We start from the raw sequence: 21903 nt of genomic DNA, 5'->3' as shown, positions 1-21903 counted from the left end.
CATTTGTAGTAGCTTGGGGAATATATCCCAGTAGACTTTATATCTCAAACGCATGCTCCCATTGGGCCGACTTGTCTATCTACTACACGTTAGATCTACGTCACACTTTGATCTTTCTTAGATCAAGTATTCAAATATGTACTGCGAGCAGAATCTAGTAGAACATACTGTGGTTACATAGAGATACGTAGAGTAGTAGCTAAAGTTGTATAAAGAAGAGCTTCTCCAATATAGAAGTCAATGGCTCTCAATCTCTGCCCTGCCACGATTACAACTAAGAAGTAGCTATTTATCTATCGGCAGACGAGGTTGCCTCGCTTGGGAGTGCCCTTGTCGCACATGCACTGCTGGCCCTGAGCGCAGCGGTGGTTGATAGCCCACTTGCCATTCACGCAGTATAGCTTTCTGTTGTCAGACCTCAGATCTCCAATTCAAAAGATGCAAAGACTTACAACTACAGCTCTGTCCTTGATACCACAAGCATGCGGGTCCGATTCGCCGCCCCCAAACGTGCAAGAGTCGCCGGCTGCGCGCAAGTCGCTGCCGCAGAAGTCGATGCCGCCACGGGCTTCGAGAGGAAAGTGGTTGACAGAAGAGACGTCTTCGACGGCAAGTGGGTTGGCACCGGCCAAGAATGGCACAAAGGCGAGAACGGAGAGACACTTGGTAAGCTGCATATTGAGCGAAAGATTCGAGTATTGGTGAAGTATTGTTGTTGAAGTTTGAATGAAGTGCTTTGATGAATTGACGATGGATCAAAGGCCCTTTATACATGAGAGGTTAGCTGTACTAAGCTTGCATTGCAATAGTTAGGAGCTGCGGTGGGAGGCCTTGATAGAAGCGTCTAACCATCTCGAGTTGAGAGATTACTTGCTTGTTGACGCTATTTGGCGATAACACATGGGAACGAAGGCTACACAGAGTGCAATGCTGTCTATGCCATAGGACCGGTAGTGAGATCCGGATGGCCCCTGGAGATGAGTTGGTTGAATCGAGCTTAGAATAGATAAGCTAGGCCGGCATCCCAAGGTCGTCTGCGATAGCGGGAGGCCTGGGTTGTAGTAACTCTTTACACGATACATCTGAGCCTCTGTGGGTTGTGATACGACCCCTGTCCAACGAACCAATAAGGACGCTTCCAAGGGGCGGGCGGAGCGGCCCCTTCCTTACGGATCTATAATATCGATGCGAGGCCCCACGCTAGCCACCGGTAGATGTATTATGTAAGGCCCCCAGACCCTGCATGGTTCTAGGCCAGTGGAACTGCTTGTAGACTTCTGAACGGCGACTTTACCTAGAGGCCTCAAATGCAACAGAGATGTTACGAAACGGTAAGCCAGAAACTATGTAAGATTACGTTACACAACCCGGGTGCTGGTATCTATGTCGTTGTTCACTGTAAGGCATCCTTTAGAGACTAGACCAGCATAACGTGGTGCCTTGATACTTCGGATGCAATGTATCGCCTGCATGGTCCAGAACTGGAAATAATCGAAGTAAAGTCCCTCATACCAGCCACCAAGGGCCTACGCCCAGCAGCATCAAGGGCAGGAGGCACGGCACGGATGCGAACCTATCTTGATAGAAAGCGACGGTAGGCATCTTGACCAAGGCTTTTCTTATTGACCTTTCGTGCTTTTCCTGTGCAATGTACAGTAGCGTAGATTCGTTGTGCAATTCAACCGCTGGGGAAACCTTGGGGGCGTTCACAGCTATACTCCAGCTCCATACCCATGATATGCCTGTATCACAGCAATGGCCCTTCTTCCGCCTCTAACTACGGCTTTCGAGTTCATTGGCGGCAGCACGTATCGCCTGCAGCAGTTGTTTCACCATCTTCCCTGTCCTTTTCGTTGTCGGGGTTCCAGTGGTCGGCGACGTAACTGCTTGCCTGATTCTTGATAGTTAGCGTTGACCTCTCGCTGGTAGATGCACTTGATCCACTACTATCAAGTCATCGTTCCAAAAGCATCTGTGGCTATGTCGGCACATGTGTTTCCTAACCATGGGCATTAGACGCACAAACACGGTAGATCGAAGCTATCGCTCGGCAAACGCTTCAGAAGCTGCATCGGGCGCAGACATGCTTTTCCTAGGCTATAAACATCAGTCATGATTGGTAGATTGTGATAAGTATGGAGGTGCGAAGAGAGTCAAGGGATGCAGAGCATAAGCGGTAACTTTCGCGCATCCTGAATGCGCAGCTTCAGCCCACGTCGAGCAGGCTGTAAATGGGCGCTTGCCGGAGTCTGGGGTGGCGCAGTTGGCGCTCACCACTTCCCCGCGCCGCGTTCGCCAGCGGTTGATTGAACAGTGCCGGTGCGCGTAACGCCCCACCCACAACACAACAGATTCATGAGTATTGCAGCTGTGATGCCTGAGGAACCGGGTGACCCAGCTTTTGGAGACCTCTTTGCTAGCCAAATGATCAGCAAACGCCGTTCAGTAAGCGTTTCGATATGTCATACAAGCTCGGCTTCGTATTCTGGGTGGAGGAGTTGATGCGCAACGTTGCGGAGTCTTGTTAGGCCTTAGTCCTTTCGAACGAGCGTACTGCGCTCAACACCGTACTTGGCGGTGACTTTGTTATGTGAGAAATCATTTCCTTGATTGCGCGATTTTGTTTCTTCAATCGCTTCTCAAATCCGACCCCGATCAGTGTAGTTGTGACGCGTTGAAGATGTGTTGTCGTGGGGGTGGGGCGTTACGCGAACCTGTGCACTACGCGCGCCGGCACGTAGTCCTCCCCAGCTGAGCGATCTCTGCGTCAACAACTGTACATGCCACAATGAGCAAACGTTGATATTTCTCACGACTTTCACGATAGCATCTAAACACCTACTTTCAGTTACTGTCTGCCAAGAGCTATTGACGATGAACGGCTAACTGGATGCATTTTGATGATCTTGTTGTTTGTGCGGCGGGTGAACCACCAGAATGCGCATTCTCGACTTCGAATTGACTTTTCAATCTGCAGTCTTATTGCTCTAACTCCAGCTTCCTCCCTAGCTAACTCAATTCTTCGCAGATACGCATTGACTGTCTCATGATGACGTGCGTGCCAGCACGCTGAGATGCACTTTGGACTGTCATTTCACGACTTAACGTCACAACACTGGCTTGCGGATAGGGAAGACAAAAAAGAAAATACAGGATGTGTTGCTGCAGGCTTATTGGACATGAATAGTGACTTCGGCTTACAAAGTCCCCGGAGAGTGCACTTTGTTGGTATTCTTCGCCTTGTTGCGCTCCCTGAGATCTAATTCCCTCACTACCGCTTTAGCCAATTTCCTCCTTTCTTCGCGATCCTTCTTCTTCATTTCATCAGATCCTATTTTGCCTGACTGCTGGTTGCGAAACTCTTTCCAAAGTTTCCCATAGAAAGTGAGATGCTTATCTGCTTTCTCCTCGGCCTTGCGCTGATGGTGTTCTTCCTCGTCCTCAGTGTCATAGAATTTCAGATCGCTGTTCTTTTCAGGGAGGCATCGGATGGTTTCAGGTGACTGTGTGTCGATGAAGTGCTGGTCACGACATTTATGCCAGGCTTTGGTACGTTTGTAAGCCTTGTACCCGTCTAAGCAACTGAAAAAGAGGAACAATATAAGGGTGGGGCAAAGTATAAAGGCCAGAATACAGCCAACAACGATGAAGCCAATGTTCATGATGAGATTTGTCCGAAACCTCGTGTATAGGTATGCAGAAGAATTGTTGATTTCAGAATAAGGGAAGGGAGGACTGCAAGGAAGTGGGTGGTTTTCTAGTCCTATCCGGGTAATCGGAGTCTCTGACGCAAGCGATGCTGTGCTTAGTCTTACCGGATAGCTCGGCCGTTTAGACAAGTCAACTATCGATCCCCGCACGGTAAGCAACGCCACCTTGCCCTGATAGGAAGGGACGCGACGTACTGTCTAAACATTGCTATTGGCATCGCACAACAACACGAACAGCGGTATCAACAGGAGTGTAGTGGAATAAAGACATGCAGCGTATGTATTCGAGGAACAAACTCTAAAGCGGCAGAACGATGTCAACTTTCTCTTGTCCGCGCACGGTCCCCTCCTGACTCCATCTCCATAGCATATTCGCACAATCGCAGAGTCTAGCACCATGAGCTTATGACTGTTGGGCGACCGTGGTCGTTGAGGCTGCATGTATCTCCTGCTCGTTCAAGTCCAGTTGGCGCTGTGGTATGCATAGCAAGGCCGCCGCAAAAGACAGCACAGCAGCTGATACCGCTACACATCTAACGTCGTCAGATGAATTGCTGCGACTTTCGATCATCGAGTCTTCCATGCACTCTCAACATCCAGCCAGGTCTTGAAGTCCTTGAGCTCCGGATTACGCTCCTTCAGGCTAGGAATGTCTGCTCCATACCCAACATCGCGGAACCACTGAAACATGTAGCCTAGCTCCTTAACCATCCCGTTGATCGCCGCCGATATCAATCTGTACGTCGTCGGCAGATTCTGACCTGTCTTCTCCTCGAAAATCGTCTTGAACTCATCGTAAGTCAACTCGTCTCCTGCAATCGATATCCTCTCGTTGAGATACTCTTTAGGCTTCATGAAAGCCTCGGCTGCGAAGAAGCCAATGTCACTCGTGGCGATTAGCTGTAGCTTCTGGTCTCGGCGCAATGTCGTCTGCCAGCTTGTTGTAAAAACTTTGCCGAAGAAATTTGGCATTAGGTTTTCGAAGAAAGCGACAGGACGAAGGACGGTGTAGTTCATGCTGCTATTGCTGTCCACCTTGCTAAACAGGTGCTGCTCGATGTTGTGTTTGCTGATAAAGTGCGGAATGTTAGTGGGGTCTTTGTCAGATCTCGAGCCGCCGCGATCGACGGACGAGTAGACAAAGTGTTTCACACCGTGTTTGAGCGAGGCATCAACCAGGGCTTTGCCTTGACGCTCTTCGCTCTGGGCGTTTTGTCCACCTCCCATTGGAACCTGCTGTTGTCAGCATCTGCAATGTTGCGCGGGACAAGTCATCTCTCTAGATTACCTGCACACTGAACACCCCCCAGATGGGCAGGTTGGTTGCTTGTCTTGCTGAATTGAAGACATCTTCAATCGTGTCTAGATTGCCCGTAACGAGCTTGATCTTCGGAGACTTCTGGGCAAGCCTCTGTGCGGATGCTGACTGCGCGTTGCGCGTAAGGGCGAGAATCTGCAACTCGCTGTTGGCCTTGAGAAGCGCGTTCACAACGGAACCGCCTTGCTTTCCAGTAGCGCCAGTTATCAATACCGCAGCCATGTTGGTGCGTTTCAGAGGATGAAGGACGTGATGCTCAGAAGTGGGAATTGGATGCTATGTAATAAGCAGAAGGACGTGAATGCTAGTAAACACGTAGAGATATTGTGTTAGCTGGCGGGTGAGTGACAGAACAGTCAATTATTTGAGGTCTTCATAGCTTTATCACAGCTTTGGTGAGCACGTTTAGCCGGTGGCAGTGTAGCAAGACAGTCGACTTTGCGACCCCTACAGGCAAGAAGACATCTTTCGTCCGGCTCCCAAGTTGACGATATGTGACGTCACTATCATGTCTGTGCGCGAAATGAGGCGGGCAGCCTTACACATCTCGGCCTTGCTGAAGACGCGAGCGCGAACTCGTATGCCCGCGCCCACAAAAACACCGGTTCTGGCCTGTTGTATGATAACAACCCTATTTGCAGGAGAAGTTCATCGTCCGTAAAAGCACGCGGCCTACGACTTGCGTTATCTTTGTTGTTCAATCATCATCATTCGTATTCTCATCTTCAGGCCCACAAAGTGCTGCTATATCCAATGCTACTTATCTAGCCTTTCTGTATCTGATGTCACCCCGGCTGATTAGAACAGAGCTGCATGCCGAGCAAGAGTGCCTCGATGTTTTCGCTTCAGAACGACACTTAGAAAAAGATGGTGATTCTGGAACTACAAGAGCCAAGACACAAGGCAAGAACGATAGGCGCATCTGAAGTTGACTTTCGCTGCGGAGTGGAGTCCAAAAAGAGATGACATAGGTATGGGTGTGTCGGCCTATCGGAATCTCCAAAGACGGCTCTTCCTAAATCAGCGACACTGCAACTGAAGCGCCATCCTGCTGAGCTGAACGATATCCCGCCTCGACGACAGACAATGCACGTTGCGCCTCCTCGAGACCGACAAGCGGCCGCTGGCCTGCGCGGCAACGAGCGAGCGCGTCCCGGAAGAATATGGGATAGAACTCGTCGGTGTTGTACTCGACAGTTGCGGACCGCGACACGCCGTCAGCAGACTTTACGACAATCTGGTCAGCGAATCCCTGGAGATATGCAGTATCGTGAGAGACCGAAAAGCCGAACTCGCGCTGGTCATCCGGCGTGCCAGGGTACAGATATCCTGTATGTACATGGGCAATTTGACCAGAAGACATGGTTACTGTGAACATAGCCAACTCGTCAATGTCAATGTCTTCGCGGAATGTCCTCGTTTGTGCCGAAACCGAGATTATTCGACTTTCGGTCAGTGATTCCAGAAGATCGAAAAAGTGCACGCCGACATTGAGAATGGACCCACCACCGGCCGTAGCTTTTGTAAGCATCCATTTGCAGCCATTTGTTTCGTACCGACTGGACGATCCGACAATAAAGCGGAATGACAAATGTCGAAAACCAGCAGGCGATAGCGATCCGTTTTGACTAAGCTCGCGTGCCAGGTCGCTCACACGCAGAATAAACGGGACAGTGACGAAGATGCCAGCTTTATCCGCTGCTTGAAGGAGTGCAGCGACTTCGGCTGTGTTCAGCCCACAAGGCTTTTCGATCAGGAATGGCCGTCCTTTGTCGATGATCATTCGGGCGGTCGCCGCCATCTCCGAGTGCCGGCTGAAGACCATTGCAAAGTCAAAGTCAAGATTGAGCAATTCGCCGCGCGACAGCAACGGGCAATTGAGTCGACGTGCCATTTCGGGGCCCGCGAAGCCCTCGCTATCGCATATTCCAACGACTGTGATGCCAGGGTCGGTCAGGACGGGGATATATAGCGGAAAATGCCAGTGGCTAACATCGAAAACAGCGATGCGCATAGTTGATGAATGTACAGGTAATAGAACAATGCGGAGAAAGCGTATGTTTTCATCCGACTATATCAAACCCGCAATGAAAGGTGTTGTCGGGTCGGTTATTGCTTCCGAAAGCGACAAGGCTGGACGGACCGGCCCGACCGGGTTCTCCCCGACTCCGTAACCTCAATTGCTGCACGATGAGGTACCCCGCGCGGGGTCGTTCTTCCTTATCTCGGCATCGGGCAGACAATATGGGACTGTTGGAACCCAATACCCTTGTCCAGCTGAGTTTGATATATACCTTCATTCCGAAGGCGGCTCTACATTTTGCTACTTGTGACTAGCCTACCTTGATTGCCTGCTCACACGTACGGAAACGTAAACAGCAATCCTCCACATCAACATGTCCAGTAGTGGTGTTATCAATGTCGCTGTAAGTTAATGTAGCAAGCACTGCGGATTGGCCATCTGACTAGACGCAGGTTGTCGGTGCTGGGGAAATCGCAATGTGCACACATGTAAGGTCATACATATCTGATGTATAGTAACGATCTCGTTCGACTAACTCTAGCATGTAGCTACCCACCCTAGGCTTGCTTTCACATATGTACAAGGTTACAGCAATAGTGGATGTTTCAAAACAAGCCGTAGAGCATTGTTCACGAAAGTTCAACATCCCTCGCACCTTCACTGACGTGTAGGTCCGGTCCTATCTAGTCCATGCCCCCGTACTCACGTCTCCAACAGACCCCAAATGCTGGCAGCGTGCTCCGACGTTGACATGGTATTGATGTGTCATTCCGAGTGAGTCGTACTTTGCAACTGGTGTCAAGTCTGCACGATTGCTGATATCAAGGTCCATCTTCAGCGAGTTTCATGGCATCCACGCAGTACAGTGTCTGAGAGCCGGCAAGCATCTTTTCATTGAAAAGCCGATGGCTCAGACCTTGCGAGAAGCGGACGATATTGAGGCCGCACGCCTCGCTTCCGGCAAGTTGGTATTCGTCGGTTACATGAGACGATACGCGACCGCGTTCTTGAGGTTCAAGGATGCTGTGCGAAAACTGGATCCAGCCCAGATCAACTATGTTCGATTTCGCAACTTCACATCGAGGGTCAGGGATGGAATCATCAGTCAGAGCGGGACTTACTCACAACGGTTCTCGGATATCCCTAGAGAAGCTTCGTCTGAGAGGCTTCAAGTCGCCAGAAGCCAATTTGAGGAGTATACGGGCCTCGACTACGAATCACCAGTCGCACAGTACATTCGGGCTTGCAAGTTTCACATCTCTCCGCACGATCTGAGTCTTATGCGAGAGCTGTTCGGTCATCCTCGCCGTGTTATTGCTGCTGTTCCTAACGCCCGAGGGAACTTCCTGTCTATCATGCTACAATACGACGGCTTTGTTCTTGCGTACGAGTCAGGCGAAGATGCTGTATTGTCTGTAGACGCGACCGTCGAGGTCCTGGCTCAGCACCAGCGACTTAAGCTTACCTTTGACTCGCCGTATATCAAAGGTTTGCCAATCACTGCGACAACGCTGTCCAGGCACCCGAACGGCGACTTTTCGGAAGAGACGATCCGGCCGACATATGAGGATTACTATACGTTGATGTTCAAAGAGCTGTATCGCTGCCTGAGCGGCGACGCAGAAGTCAAGACTACTGTGTTAGACTCTCGGGAAGAGATTGTTATGCTAAGCACCATTTTGAACGTCTTGGCAGAAGAGTTCCAAAAGAATCAGTAGATTGATAGAGATTGAGAAGGCATATTGTTGTGTGCAGAGCATATAATTACGCAATCACCATAGTTCTTGTTCGTGTTGTCGTCGATGTATCAGGCGAGGCCGAAGTCTACGTGAAAATCCGGTCGTTCTCATCATCCAGGATTCTACATTTAGCTTATTGCCATGATGGGCGAGCCTCAAAACCAAGGCTGGTTTTTGGATATGTGTGATCGGGTTCGTGATAGAGTGGAATAAGGCTGAGGAAAGGAACTGTAGAAAAAGAACGACCACCTCAGTACGAAACGATTCATTGATTGGTCGGTGGTTACTTAACGCCATATGAATTATTCTCTTACGGGTGCTAGGCGGGCTTCGCTTAGGTTGATACCCGCTCATCACTGTAGAAGGGCTTTTCGCCGCACTCTGGTTACATATCGATGCATCATCGCCTAGATAAGGCTATCATCTTCCATCAACGACTTTGGCAACCATGATACCACGTCGCTGCCATGTCCACGAGACCCAAACACCGTCTTCGTCATCATCCTCCGTGGGCGTCAAGCAGGGGTACCTATGATTGATGGTCAGCCAACCAACATCCTCTCAACCCATCAGCTCGTCAACGAGATTTCCTAAAGTACTTACGAGAACTCAGATCTTCCGTCATTCACGATCCCCGTTTCCAGCGCAATAACTCGCTTGAAATCATCAGGCGGAGGCGTATCCTCCAGCGTTGCCCAAAGCTTCCAAGTCTTGCCGTCGTCCTCACTAATGGCAAGACACAACGGTGTTCGCGGACCCCAGTTTTGCGTCTGATAGTTACCGGCCCTTCCGTTGCGTTAGATCCTGAACATCGATGCACGCTCAGGATGCAAACTCACCAAACAACTCTTCCGTCCCGTAAGATTGTCACGCAATGACCCGAGTTGTTGTTCGGCAGCGATGTCCTATAAGCAGGCCCCCACGTTCGACCATAGTCTGTAGAGTCCGCTTGGATGATGCAACCAACACTGGATCGCATCGTCATGTGACAATGGCCCGGTTTGTCTCGAGATTCCCATACACCAGGTTGGATAACACCCTCTCCCGGGAAGCTGCCGTCAGCCTTCCCGCGATCAGAGGGGAGCTCTATGAGATCAGATCGGATCCACTTATCTCCTTGCTTAAAATCGTCTCCAGGCCCAGGTCTAGGCGCTGTGTCAGACCAAGCGTCCTGCAAGTCAGCGTGAGCCATCGCGTCGACAACAGACGAGAGAACAGAGGAAAGAGCGGAGGAGGTAGCAGAGAAACACCAAACAAGGACGTACCCATACACCATAGGCCTCACTACCTGGCGGATTGGTAACTTCGTACGATCCCACCGAAAGCCAATCGCCGTTGCTCAATACTATCGGCGGATTCTTTTGCGGCCCTCTACCTCCTTTGCCGTCTGGTCCAGGAACGAGCTCTCTCGCTACAGACCAGGTCTCTCCACCATCACTGCTGCTTGTCCAGAACGTGACCCAGACGGGAATAGGCGTGAACTTCTTGAAGAAGACATGAAGTTGCTGCGGCCGGGAGCGGTCAGGAATAAAGAGGACCGGATTCCAATATACGACTTCCTCGCCTTCTTTGTTGCCGGCGATGTCACGAGGCTTAGTCCACTTGCCATCAACATTCTTAGAGAACCTGCTCACATCCTTTAGTCGTATTGCGAGTAGTCGCGAGCTTCACAATGAGGAAAAGAGCACTGACCAGATCTTTGTGTCTATCGAGCCCTCATAGGACCCTCCGAACCAAGTCGAATATCTAACACCGCCAGCCACGGCAATATTGGTGCAGTGAATTGCTGGAGCTCGTTCGTCATCTTTGGAGACACACTCAGGTGTAACCAGTGCTGGTATGCCGGTACGAGCGCACTGGGCATATATTGGTACTTCTGGAGCGCCCGCCGCGGACATTGTGGGTATGCAAACAAGAACAATAGGAGTCAAGAACACGGTTCGAAAGTGTATGACTGTTGTTCATTGAGACGCATCACTGACAGTTTGTACAGCTTTATGCTCGCGGGTCAAATTAGTCATCATGTCTCGGGCCGGTCGGAGATCCCGAATTGCACGCAGCGTCATATGCAGATTACTGTTGTTCGAAGGGACGGGTGGAAAAAGCAAAACATGTCAAGTCTCTCAATTGGTATTTCCAACCAAACATACGCCAGTATCCTCGTGAGCCTCCCTATCTGCCGTCTCAGGATCGATGCGGACTGAAATGTTCATACAGATTCGATCTCCTCCCGCTCGTTCTTAACCTTGTAGTCATACGAAGGTGACGATGGCCGATGCGCCTGAATGTATGCCGCTTCGCCCGCCGCGATATGGTCAGGAAGAGGTGGAATACCGTTCGGTGGAAAGAGCTTTTCGGCTCGCCAGGCCGCATGCCGCATCTTGCCAGAGAACAACGCCTCGCAACACTCGATAGGCACTGCCTTGGTTTCGGGGACCCAAACGAAGGTAAATACAGCAGTCAAGAAACAAAGCGCGGAGAAGAAAAAGAATGTCCCGTTTGCGCCCACGTCAGAGGCAATCATATACGGGAAGACCAACGTGAGGATGAAACTGAAGAACCATTGCAAGGAAGCAGCAAAGGCACCGGTGATTGGCCTAAGTCGGGCTGGAAAGATCTCTGCGGCTACTATCCATGGTAGACCGTTTCCTCCAAAACTCCAGAAGATTCCGTAAAGCATCACCATCGCGGTTGCGCCGGTACCGGCAGCGTGAACCGAGGCAGACGGAGCGCCTACGGTTGTGTCGGCCACCGTTGTGAAGATCGCGATATACAAAAGAGTCAGGGAGCATGCTGAGGCGGATATCAGCCAGGGCAGTCGACGACCCGTGCGGTCCACGACGAAGGCATAAAAGGCAATAGCTGCAGTTGAGCGGCAAACTCCGTATATCCCAGTGTATAGCGCCACGTCGCTGATGAGAAGGGAGCGAAATAGGATCGGAGAGTAGTAGTTTATGCCTGTTGAGAGAGGTTAGTGCTGTGGTGGGAGACATAGGAAGGAGAGTGTGTTTACAGATGGAGCCAGACCAATTCTGGAACATGAACATTCCAACTATGACGGCGAGCCGGAATCGAATGCTCGGAGTCTTCATCTCGGTCATCGAGCCACGCAGTATAGCCAACCAACCTGTCTGACCGCCAGATAGACGTTCTTCTTCTTCTAGCCTGGCCTCGATTCTGCCAACCTCTTCCAGCATATATTGATGGTCGGCAGGAAGTTGGCGAAGGTAGCAGAGGTTCTTGATAGCTTGTTCCCTCTTGCCCTTTCGCCATAACAAAGTAGGCGACTCTCGAAGAATGAGCGTCCCCAAAGCCAAAAGACCTCCGGGGATGATTTGAATAGCCAAGGGAATGCGAAAGGTGATCGCCGCGTCAACTCCCATGTTCTGGTTGATGCCGTAGTTGATCCAGAAACCGACCAACGAGCCGACTTGGTATGCTACCTGCAGGATGGGGAAAGAAATAAGCACAGCACATCTTGAAAGTAGGTGTGTATACATACGTCAAAATACCCGGTCAACTGTCCACGAATAGCGGTGGGAGCCACCTCCGCAATGTAGGATGGGATGATACCCGTCAAAGCACCCACACCAAAGCCAGTCAAGGCTCGCCCGGCATACATCATTGGCAAGCTCGAGGTTGTAGCAGTCATGAGAACAGCACCGACCAAAAAGATAGCGCAGCTGACCTGCATTGCCCGAATCCGACCAAGCGTCTCGCTGGACGGCCAAGCAGAGAGTGATCCAAAGAAACCCGCGGCGAGGTAGGACGAGGTGATGTTTGACGTGTTGGATGTTCGAGCAGAAGCGGACATATCCTTGAAGCCGAAATGCTTGAGTTCGTCAGCTATAGAAGTAAAAGTGATTCGCCGCAATGCTATTGACTTACCTCCTGGAAGCTGGCTCGGGCGAGCGTCGTTCCGAAGAACGAGCCATCGTAGCCCTGATGACAAGAGCTTAGCTTGTTGGCTCTCGATACAGATATTTCCTTTAACTCACGAATGTGAGAGCTCCAAATGATGCTACGATTGCGAGTGTGTAGATTCGCCAATTGTAGACCTCGGCTGTATGTATCGTGGTTAGCACTAATACGACATCTAGACGTGGATTGGTAGGAACTGACGAGGTGTAGGGCGGTCTTCGACGATTCCAAACCCCATTTTTGATTGATGTCTCAAATCGTATAGTGTTCTGATAGTTGTTGCGATGGTAGGCCCGTTCTGGACATTCGGGAAATTGTTACTTATGGTGGTTGGACTCAGCTGCCCGAGCCGTATCCGACACCGATTCGGACCGGTCACCGGCCCGTTCCGATGACGTTGGCACAAAGTCGCGGTACTCGGCTGGGCTGTATAGGTCACATCGTCGCTGATTCTTGTTTGAGGTATTATTCTTGTTCTCTCATCACCGTCAGATAAGACAGTATCTGGCTCAGCATCCGCGATGCTTGATCTCGAATCATTCGGCTTGTCCTCGCTGTTTTCTGTCGAGGGGAAGGTGTGTAGGTCGCAACGTAGAGCTACAGCTACTGAAATTCTTAGACTGTCGTCGTGACTGGAGGAGGTTCGGGGCTTGGGAAAGGTATGTAGTTCTATACGGTGGTCGCTTTAGGCCTTGCTCACATCTTCCCTTAGCCATAGCCGGCGGTTTTGCGTTTAACGGCGCCAAGGTCTACATTGTGGGCAGGAGAGCTGATGTCCTCAATTCAGCAGCAGACGAAATCAATGCAGCGAGTCGTGGTAAGGTCATACCGTAAGTCATTCTGCCCCACCAGTGCCGTACCTCAACTCGACCATCTCACTATAGCAAGAATGCTAACTCTATAAGACTACCTGGCGACGTCGGGTCTAAACAAAGAGTCGATGAGCTGGTGAATGGGCTACAAAAGCTTGAGGATCACATCGACGTGTTGATCAATTGCGCTGGAATAAATCGTCCTTGGAAAGCTGAAGCATCAGAGTTTGATGGTCGACACAACGATCCTGACGCAGTCGAGAAGTTGTTGTGGCACGGCCTTGATGATGAAAATTTCCAGTCGACCTATTCAATCAATGTCAACGGCGTCTACTTTATGAGCACGAGGATGGTTCCCCTTTTACGCAAGTCACCAGCTCCGACGGTCATCGTCATTGCCTCTATAGCAGGAATGATGCTACAACGGCAAGTCATCACACGTTGTCTGCTTGCGAAGCTCGAGCTGATTGTATCCTAGCACAGTTGGAGCATTGTCGTATCCGATATCCAAAGTGAGTTTGTCTGTCTCCCAGTCGGATCGACACTAATGATAAGGCTGCGACACTGCACTGTGCAAGTCTACTCGCCTCGCGATTCACACCGTAAGTCCTTCATTCTAGTGATAGAGGCTTCATGGACTGATGGATCTCTTAACAGCTTCAAAATACGGGTCAACACGATTCTCCCGGGTATCTTCCCTTCCGAGATGACTGGCGTCTCTGCGAAACCTGATCTCAGCGATCTGATAGAGTCCAATCCCCAAGCGGCAAAGGCAGTGGCACGATGCCCGGCTGGGCGAGCGGGAGCAGAAACAGAGATCGTTGGGCCTTGCCTCTTTTTGGCTTCAGCGGCAGGTGGTTACATGAACAACGCGAGAATTACCGTTGACGGGGGACGCCTGATGGCGGCCGGATCGAATGACGGCGTTCGCATGGAGGATTGGACGTATGTATAGTATAGGCGCATTCACGTCTTCGTATAGGAAAAACGTTGAATGCATAGAACAGGGTCATGTAGTGACGAACAGAGAAGAGATTTTCAGCTTGATATCAATTACATCAATTGGACTTCGCTTTCGACTAGGTCATACACGAGTAGGGTATTGAGTAATACGAGTACCACAAATTCTACAGCGAAACGCGCTCGATGTCATTCTTCGCTGCGTGCGATGTAGCTTCGAAAGGAAGCGTCTCCTGCAGCGCCGCAAAGTTCTTCTCTGCCTCCCAGTTCCAGATACTATCCGATGCGAAAAGCAGGTCAATTTCCTCAAGCGTGCGCTGGTTTGTCTCAGGGTACAGTGCCCAAACCATGGGGATCGTAATCGCGTTGCATGCGGCGAAGATGTACAGCGTCTTCTCACCGAGAGCCTCGAACATGATTGGGCAGAGTAGCGTGAGCCAGCCGTTTCCGATGGACCATCCGACGACGCCCCAAGCGTTACCCTTTGCGCGTACCTCTAGCGGGAAGATCTCTGCGGGATAGAGCCACGGCACTGTCAGCCATGTTGCGCCGAAAATGGCTGTGAAGATGAAGACCATAGATACCGCCGCGTTGCCGTATGAAGATGCCGCGCTGGTGTCGCCACGTTTCGTGGCTTCTTGACCTAGGTAGGAGAACCCTCCGGCGAGCGCCATTGCGATTCCTTGGCCTGCCGAACCCCAGTAGCAAGTCCATCGGCGGCCGATACGGTCCAGAGTGAAGACGCAGATAAGTGTCGCGAACATGTAGAAGATGTTGTTGAGGCCTGAGATCCACTGTCTCTTTGCTGGGCTCATGCCTGCGATGCCAAAGATGGTTGGAGCATAAATCGTAACACCGGCGATACCGACCCATTCTTGCATGATTTGTAGCCAAATCACAAGCTGGACGCGGCGACCAGTATGCAGCTTGCCAGAGCCGATTCCAAACAGCATGTGAAAGTAGCTCTGCTTACGAAAGTTGGACCGCTCCAACTCGCAAGAAGCCACAATCTCTTGGAACTCAGTCTCCGCTCTCTCCCTGTCTTCCCCAGCGTCGCCTCGAAGCCGACTCAGCACGTACCGTCCTTCGGCCTCGCGACCGACCTTGACAAGCCAACGCGGCGACTCCGGGAAGAACATGACGGCAGCCATGAGTATCATGAGCATCGGGATCTGGAATGCGATAGGGAAGCGCCAGATAAAGGACGAAGTACCGTCGCCGTAAAAGGAACATGCATACTCAAGCCAGTATGCGATGACAACACCGAGGATGTTGAGTGTGAATTCGATGGCGATGAATTGGCCGCGCGAGGTATGTTCCGCAGTCTCCGTGGCCCAGACGGGGATGATAGAGTTGAGAATGCCAGTACCCCAGCCGTTGACGAGCCGCGCGCAAATCATCCACTCGTGATTCATCGCTGAGCATTGCAAGCATGCGCCGACGGTCGCGACAGCAGCTCCGACGAAGATGGTCTTGATGCGTCCGAAGCGGTCGCCAATGGAGCCTCCGACCAAGCAGCCGACCAAAGTCCCGAGGTAATACACTGAAACAATGCCGCCCTGGAGCAACGTGTCGTCAACAACAGGACCACCATCAGCACCTTTGTGGCCGAAGCCCATGAGTGTGTAATAGTCGTAGGCGGTATTGACACCTCCCATCATCCCTTGGTCGTAACCGAAGAACAGAATTGATAGTCCGGCGATGCAATTGATCCTGGTATCACAGTGAGCGAAGTCTACAAACTTCCATCGGGGGAGACGCACGCGATGAGCAGGCTGCGCTTCTCATATCGATGAACGACGTTGTACTTTGATATTTTGTCCATGATCGGAAATGGCGTAGCGCGATGTCGGACCCAGGATTGGGTGTGTAGAGCCACGAGAGGATTCGTGTGGAGGCTTCACTGCTTTCTGGAGCTCAAAACGCGGGCATCGGACGTCGCACGAGCGACCGGACCTCTTTATAGCATGCTGCCGTGAGCTCAACCAGGTTACATCGTGGCCTGCGCGCGTGGTCGTTCAACGGTGTGGAGACTCTGCTCCCGTGGGGCCCCAATAGCTGGAACGGCGGCCCCTCAGCAGTGCTAGACGGCGGGAACGTCTCCAGATGCAACCATGGTAGTGCGGATCTTTCAGAATTTCAGGTCTTCAAACTTGCTAGCCGAAGCAAAATCCTGTGCGGCCGTGGTCGAGCGATCCAAGGCTTACTAGACGCGGTAATCCGCCCAGCTGCACAGACGCCGCTGCACTTGCCTGAAGCTTACCGACACCAAGCCTTGCGCCGAGTAGACCACAGCATTATAGAAGCTGCTTGAAGCTCTGCAATGCAAGACTCGGCGCCAAAGTGCATGCGAAGAGTTCCGTGTGACCAGACTGCGGCGGCCGAAAGCTGCGAGTTATTCATTGATATGGAGAGGAACGAGTCGTGGTCTGCTTGGGAAAGTTGTTGGTCGGCGTGAGTCCCGAAGCCGCCGCTTCAATTGCCGACAAAGATGCGTGACAGGGCAATGCTGTGCAATGACGTTTTGACCAAGTTGACGAGAAATCGGAGGCTCTCCAAGTCGGACGCTTTACTTTCCCAATACGAAGCTCAATGCTCGAGAGCCTTTGCTTTTCGTGCAGCAACCGGCTAATGTGTGATTTCAATTCACCACCGGCCAAAAACTTATGGCGAGACGATCATGCGTCGCAATGCTGATTGGCGCGTACGGAAACCGCGCAATGCTTTATAGCAAATGTACCTCAGACAGAAGCTGTATCGATAGTATGAGGCTGTTGTGGGCTGCAGGGTAGGACAAGTGCGACGTGCACAATATGTAGACCAGACCGATGCGCCTGGGGACGGTGGGCATGCGGAGAAATCAACAGCCGTGGGGCTCAAGATGCGCGTAGAAGTGGGGGACACATGGACGAGTTGTTCGGATAGATTGCCGAACGGGTGCCGTTCCATGAGGCGTCACGTGAAGGACACCACATCTCTTATCGATAAAACATCTTCGCGTGCCAACGCGGGTCAGCAACTTTCCGGGTCGTCAGCCGGGCGTAAGTGACAACACTCCAAGTGCCGCTCACCATGCGCATCCACGCAAACGACTCACTGCGCCATGTCGGGAACCGCCGCCTGGCCGCCGTCTAACGGTGTTACTTCCAAGATCGTTCCGCGAGAGAATGCCGTTTTCCAGATCTCCTATTCGACCGTCGTACGCGCCCCGGCACCGCTCGTTTTCGACACGGTCCTCCACGCCGCCGACTATCCGGCATGGAACACTTGGGTCCCTCGCGCGGAAATTCTCACACAGCCCTCGTCCTCCGAGGGCCCGCAAGATGGAAAGGCAAGCGATGACGCCGTACGACTGCCACGTGAGACAGATGCTGACTTTGTACACATGTCTCCAGGACCAAGATCGTATGACCATCGGCTGCACAATGCGCTTCACCGTCGTTATGAACGCAGACAAACCGGACGCTGTCACTTTGACACCACTCAAAGTCGTAGACATCAGCACCCCCTCGTCGCCGACATCGTACCTTACGCCCGAACAACTCGAGGATCCAGCATTCACGGCTGATCTCAGCAAGGTATACAGGGCGAGTTGGACGGGCAATGGAGGCATGTACGCGTTTGGCATGAAACTGGAAAGGTTCCATGAGGTCATCGTCATTGGTGAGAACGAGTGCGAAGTTAGGACGTGGGAAATCATGGGTGGCATGCTTTCCAGGCTTGTCAAGGTCATGTACGAGGACACGCTGAAAGGCAAGGTCGGCCTCTGGTGCGAGGATCTGAAGAAGTACTGCGAGAAGGTGCATAACGAGGCGGTGACGAGTGGATAAGCATGAAAGGTATGGCAACCGCTTGTCGAGATGCCGTTGCAGTAGCGCAGGGAATACATCGCCTGCGATCGGTCGCAGTGGCGTGAACATGTTCCCATACATGCCTAAATCCCACAACACACCCTGGCCATTGACATTGCCATGTTCGCATGCATCGACGGCTGGTAAGATTTAGAACCGAAAGGCCGTCGCCGCGTTCTAACTTTGTAGGTTGAGGGTATGTGCGATCATATAAACATTTGCTTCGGCTGTGGATGTCAATCTTTTGAATCGCGGCTCCGTCGTAGGCATCAGGGTAGTGATGGTCTCAACCTGTCCCTGATACTCGACGTGATGCGACCCGCTGGCGCCGTCAACTTATAATGTCGCAAAGTCTAGAGCACTTCGCGCACAGCCAATACACGCGTCGAAGGGTTCTACTTCAACCAGATAATGCTCTAAAAGCGCAGAAACCAAAACTAGGACCGAGGCTGCTGATGAGTCTGGAGCAATGCAATCGTCGCATCGTCCTGTACTCATAAAACAAGACCGCCATACGGTTGCAACGACGTGAGTTGCCACAGCATCCACTCCGGTCCAGGCTCATGGTTGTGGCCAGACGCAATCTGGGCTCCAGCGCTTCCACTGGATAGTACTGAAGACACAAGGGGCAGACGTGGATTGCCGAATGTTGAGAGATTATCTGCGAGATCGCACGTTGACGTTGATTCCCATATGTCGCTTTCAGCTCGACGTTCGGAAAGCGCCAGGGGCGGTGATGACATCTCAGCTTGAAACCCAGGCGATTCAGCTCCCAGCCTGTGAGAGACCGGAAGGACCGATGCACGGTTGGCTGTCATGCTACTAGCTCGGAAGTGATCCCACTTTATCAGACTAGCGTCATGATCTTCCAGAGCTAAGCCTCATTGGCCTGACGCCTTCTCCGCACAAGACCCTCGGCCCTTTCCCATCCCCAGGAAAACAACGCACTAGAGCCGCGATCCCACGCGTTGTTGCGTCACTGTTAGGCTTCAAATTTCCGACTAGATGGCGCAACTAGCATGCTCAGTTTGCGAGGACCTCTAGACACGATGTTACGCGCAATACCCCGCTCAGCGCTCGCCAATGCCTGATGTCACTTCTTGACAGAATGACTGGAGCCAACTGAGAGATCAGTAAACTTTGCAAATGTGCGACCATAGGCGCCTGGGCATACGGCGGCCCCGGTAACCTTATCGCCTTTCATAACCGACGTTATCTCGGGTTGGCGTGGAAGATGTACAATGAGGCATTTCTCTGACTAGGATCAGATATCTCGGGAGAGGTGCCACCATTGCAGATTCGGTGTTTCATTCCGGCTTCTATCAGTTCGCCGCCCGGAACGATTCCCGGGGACAGCACGTGAGCGTTGGGACAGGAACCCGGCCTGTGCGTACCTTAGCGTTCATGGGGATCGCTGTGGCTCTTGACAAAAGTGCGATGAAGGCGCTCCAAAGGGCCCTGTGAATTACGTACCAGTATATGTACCCCAGATCGAACTACAGAAGGGAACCAGTTTTAGTTCATAAACACCAAGCGTTCCCCAGTTCAGCCCTGACCTAAATCTCGTCGAACATTGATCACAACCAGTCTAAGGGTATCCACCCATCTGTACCGTCGTCGGAATCTCGTCTTCTTCATCTTCATCTTCCATGCACCCGGTCGTACCACTCTAGTCTCACCATGTCTTACCAGCCGAACAGCAACCTTGAATCGACTCGGTCGCCCGAAAAGAAAAATGAGTATGATCTTGAACCGCAGACGACACACCGCAGAGGCAGTGTGTTCAGCACAGGTGGACGCAGGGTTTCCATCACCGACGACGTCTTTGGCGAGATTACAGAGGAGGGGCCCAACTATCGCGATGTACGTCCTCGCATCTGCCTGTACATGTTGCGCATTAGCTTACAACCCTAGGTTGGTTGGATGGGTTCTGTTGTCGTCATGATCAAGACGCAGATCGGGCTGGGTGTGCTTTCCATCCCGTCTGCATTCGACGCGCTTGGTGTGATCCCCGGAGTGCTCTGCATGATTGGTATCGGGGGTACAATCACTTGGGGAAACTACGTGGTTGGTAGATTCAGGCTCAACCACCCTGAGGTGTACAGTATCGTAGACGTGGGTGAGATGATGGGCGGCAAATTTGGCAAAGAGTTCATGAGCGTTGCCTTCATGCTTTGTAAGTTCCTCGCCGACGTGATAAATGGTGAAGTACTAACGATCGAAAGGGTGGATCTGTGTGGCTGCGGCTGGCTTTTCGAGTATCTCTACCGCCCTCAACGCCCTTTCCCTGCACGGAACATGTACTGCTGTTTTCGTCGCCGTAGCCGCCGTAATTGGCTTCTTGACAGGCTCGATTAGGACTCTTGGAAAGATCTCGTGGCTCGCATGGGCTGGTGTTATATCCATCATCACCGCGCTGCTCACTTTGACCATCGCAGTAGGCCTCCAAGATCGTCCAGCAGCTGCGCCCCAAGATGGACCGTTCGTTTCGGATTACAAGTTGATTGGAAACCCCACATTCATCGAGGCAATGTCCGCTCTCAACACCTTTGTCTTCGCCTACGCTGGTACACCCGCCTTCTTTGCCATCATGTCTGAGATGCGCGACCCCAGGGACTACAACAAAGCCATGTACATCTGCCAGGGTACGATGACCGCTATCTATATCATCGTCGGTGTCGTGGTTTACTACTTCTGTGGCTCCTACGTGGCATCTCCTGCTCTTGGATCTGCTGGCCCTCTTCTCAAGCGCGTCTGTTACGGCCTCGCTATCACCGGTCTCATCGCTTCGACTTGCCTCGTCACCCACTATCCAGCCAAATATGTCTTCCTCCGCATAATGAAGGGATCCAAGCACCTTGTCTCGAACTCCAAGACCCATTGGACTACATGGCTGTCGTGCACGCTTGGTGTTACACTCGCAGCCTATGTCATCTGCTCGGCTGTGCCAAACTTTGGTTCTCTCATCTCGCTCGTCGGCGCTCTGCTTGCTACATTTATGTCGATGCAACCGCTCGGAGCTATGTGGCTCTACGATAACCTTAAGCGCCCAAACAAAGGCACCAAATGGGTGATCGGCGTTGTCTGGGCCTCGTTTGTGATTCTTATCGGGACATTCATCATGGTTGCTGGTTCGTACAGTGCTATTGTTGGTATCATTGACGATTACAATTCTGGAACGTCTGGTGCTTGGTCTTGTGCTGACAATTCCAACTCGGGTAGTAGCGGACACTAGATGATTGATATAGTCAGCATGTGTCAACAGATCGGTCGTTTGAGTATTGAAACATGTCCTTTTGTCTGTGATCAGACTGTTCCGCGTTCAAGCATGTCTGATATTTGCAAATCTTGCGGTGTAGATGACTAGCGACGCAGGTAAATTGTGGATATGAAGATTGATCTTTGAAACTGTGTTGTTTGCACGACGGAACGGTTTGAAGTCTTCGGTCTTAGCTATCCTCAAGGATAAATCTATCGCGGTGTGACAGTCAAGTCACGAATCACGGATACCCTTTTGCAGTCATAAGGTTTCATTTAGGGTGCCAACGACATATATGATACATGATCTC

At 51.6% G+C, this 21903-nt stretch overlaps 10 protein-coding genes across 10 annotated transcripts; 4 read left to right on the top strand and 6 right to left on the bottom strand.

Moving 5' to 3' along the window:
* Positions 1–293: 293 nt before the first annotated feature.
* On the bottom strand, positions 294–677 carry J4E82_010096 (uncharacterized protein; the record flags this gene model as incomplete). The annotated part of the gene is made up of 2 exons (XM_051736312.1): positions 294–401; positions 453–677. 2 exons carry the CDS (start codon positions 675–677, stop codon positions 294–296), a joined length of 333 nt encoding a protein of 110 aa, XP_051583925.1.
* A 2520-nt stretch (positions 678–3197) lies between these two features.
* Positions 3198–5250, bottom strand: J4E82_010095 (uncharacterized protein; the record flags this gene model as incomplete). Its single annotated transcript, XM_051736311.1, has 3 exons — positions 3198–3574; positions 4298–4943; positions 4999–5250. The coding sequence occupies 3 exons, from the start codon at positions 5248–5250 to the stop codon at positions 3198–3200; spliced, it is 1275 nt and encodes a 424-aa protein (XP_051583924.1).
* A 793-nt stretch (positions 5251–6043) lies between these two features.
* J4E82_010094 (uncharacterized protein) lies at positions 6044–6922 on the bottom strand (the record flags this gene model as incomplete). Its single annotated transcript, XM_051736310.1, has 1 exon — positions 6044–6922. The coding sequence occupies one exon, from the start codon at positions 6920–6922 to the stop codon at positions 6044–6046; it is 879 nt and encodes a 292-aa protein (XP_051583923.1).
* A 502-nt stretch (positions 6923–7424) lies between these two features.
* Positions 7425–8769, top strand: J4E82_010093 (uncharacterized protein; the record flags this gene model as incomplete). Its single annotated transcript, XM_051736309.1, has 5 exons — positions 7425–7454; positions 7504–7539; positions 7600–7718; positions 7769–7825; positions 7878–8769. 5 exons carry the CDS (start codon positions 7425–7427, stop codon positions 8767–8769), a joined length of 1134 nt encoding a protein of 377 aa, XP_051583922.1.
* Positions 8770–9210: 441 nt separating this feature from the next.
* J4E82_010092 (uncharacterized protein) lies at positions 9211–10688 on the bottom strand (the record flags this gene model as incomplete). Its single annotated transcript, XM_051736308.1, has 5 exons — positions 9211–9319; positions 9394–9576; positions 9630–9961; positions 10056–10416; positions 10483–10688. 5 exons carry the CDS (start codon positions 10686–10688, stop codon positions 9211–9213), a joined length of 1191 nt encoding a protein of 396 aa, XP_051583921.1.
* Positions 10689–10999: 311 nt separating this feature from the next.
* Positions 11000–12949, bottom strand: J4E82_010091 (uncharacterized protein; the record flags this gene model as incomplete). Its single annotated transcript, XM_051736307.1, has 6 exons — positions 11000–11748; positions 11804–12233; positions 12293–12622; positions 12679–12732; positions 12789–12853; positions 12913–12949. 6 exons carry the CDS (start codon positions 12947–12949, stop codon positions 11000–11002), a joined length of 1665 nt encoding a protein of 554 aa, XP_051583920.1.
* A 283-nt stretch (positions 12950–13232) lies between these two features.
* J4E82_010090 (uncharacterized protein) lies at positions 13233–14478 on the top strand (the record flags this gene model as incomplete). The annotated part of the gene is made up of 3 exons (XM_051736306.1): positions 13233–13333; positions 13617–13949; positions 14007–14478. 3 exons carry the CDS (start codon positions 13233–13235, stop codon positions 14476–14478), a joined length of 906 nt encoding a protein of 301 aa, XP_051583919.1.
* Positions 14479–14650: 172 nt separating this feature from the next.
* Positions 14651–16308, bottom strand: J4E82_010089 (uncharacterized protein; the record flags this gene model as incomplete). Its single annotated transcript, XM_051736305.1, has 2 exons — positions 14651–16196; positions 16247–16308. 2 exons carry the CDS (start codon positions 16306–16308, stop codon positions 14651–14653), a joined length of 1608 nt encoding a protein of 535 aa, XP_051583918.1.
* A 1278-nt stretch (positions 16309–17586) lies between these two features.
* J4E82_010088 (uncharacterized protein) lies at positions 17587–18313 on the top strand (the record flags this gene model as incomplete). Its single annotated transcript, XM_051736304.1, has 2 exons — positions 17587–17829; positions 17879–18313. The coding sequence occupies 2 exons, from the start codon at positions 17587–17589 to the stop codon at positions 18311–18313; spliced, it is 678 nt and encodes a 225-aa protein (XP_051583917.1).
* Positions 18314–20014: 1701 nt separating this feature from the next.
* Positions 20015–21569, top strand: J4E82_010087 (uncharacterized protein; the record flags this gene model as incomplete). The annotated part of the gene is made up of 3 exons (XM_051736303.1): positions 20015–20197; positions 20249–20510; positions 20560–21569. The coding sequence occupies 3 exons, from the start codon at positions 20015–20017 to the stop codon at positions 21567–21569; spliced, it is 1455 nt and encodes a 484-aa protein (XP_051583916.1).
* Between the last annotated feature and the right edge of the window lie 334 nt (positions 21570–21903).

This window comes from Alternaria postmessia (assembly GCF_024291825.1).
Source record: "Alternaria postmessia strain BMP 2775 chromosome Unknown scaffold_111, whole genome shotgun sequence".
Taxonomy (NCBI): Eukaryota; Fungi; Ascomycota; class Dothideomycetes; order Pleosporales; family Pleosporaceae; genus Alternaria; species Alternaria postmessia.
This window is presented reverse-complemented; position numbering and strand designations above follow the sequence as displayed.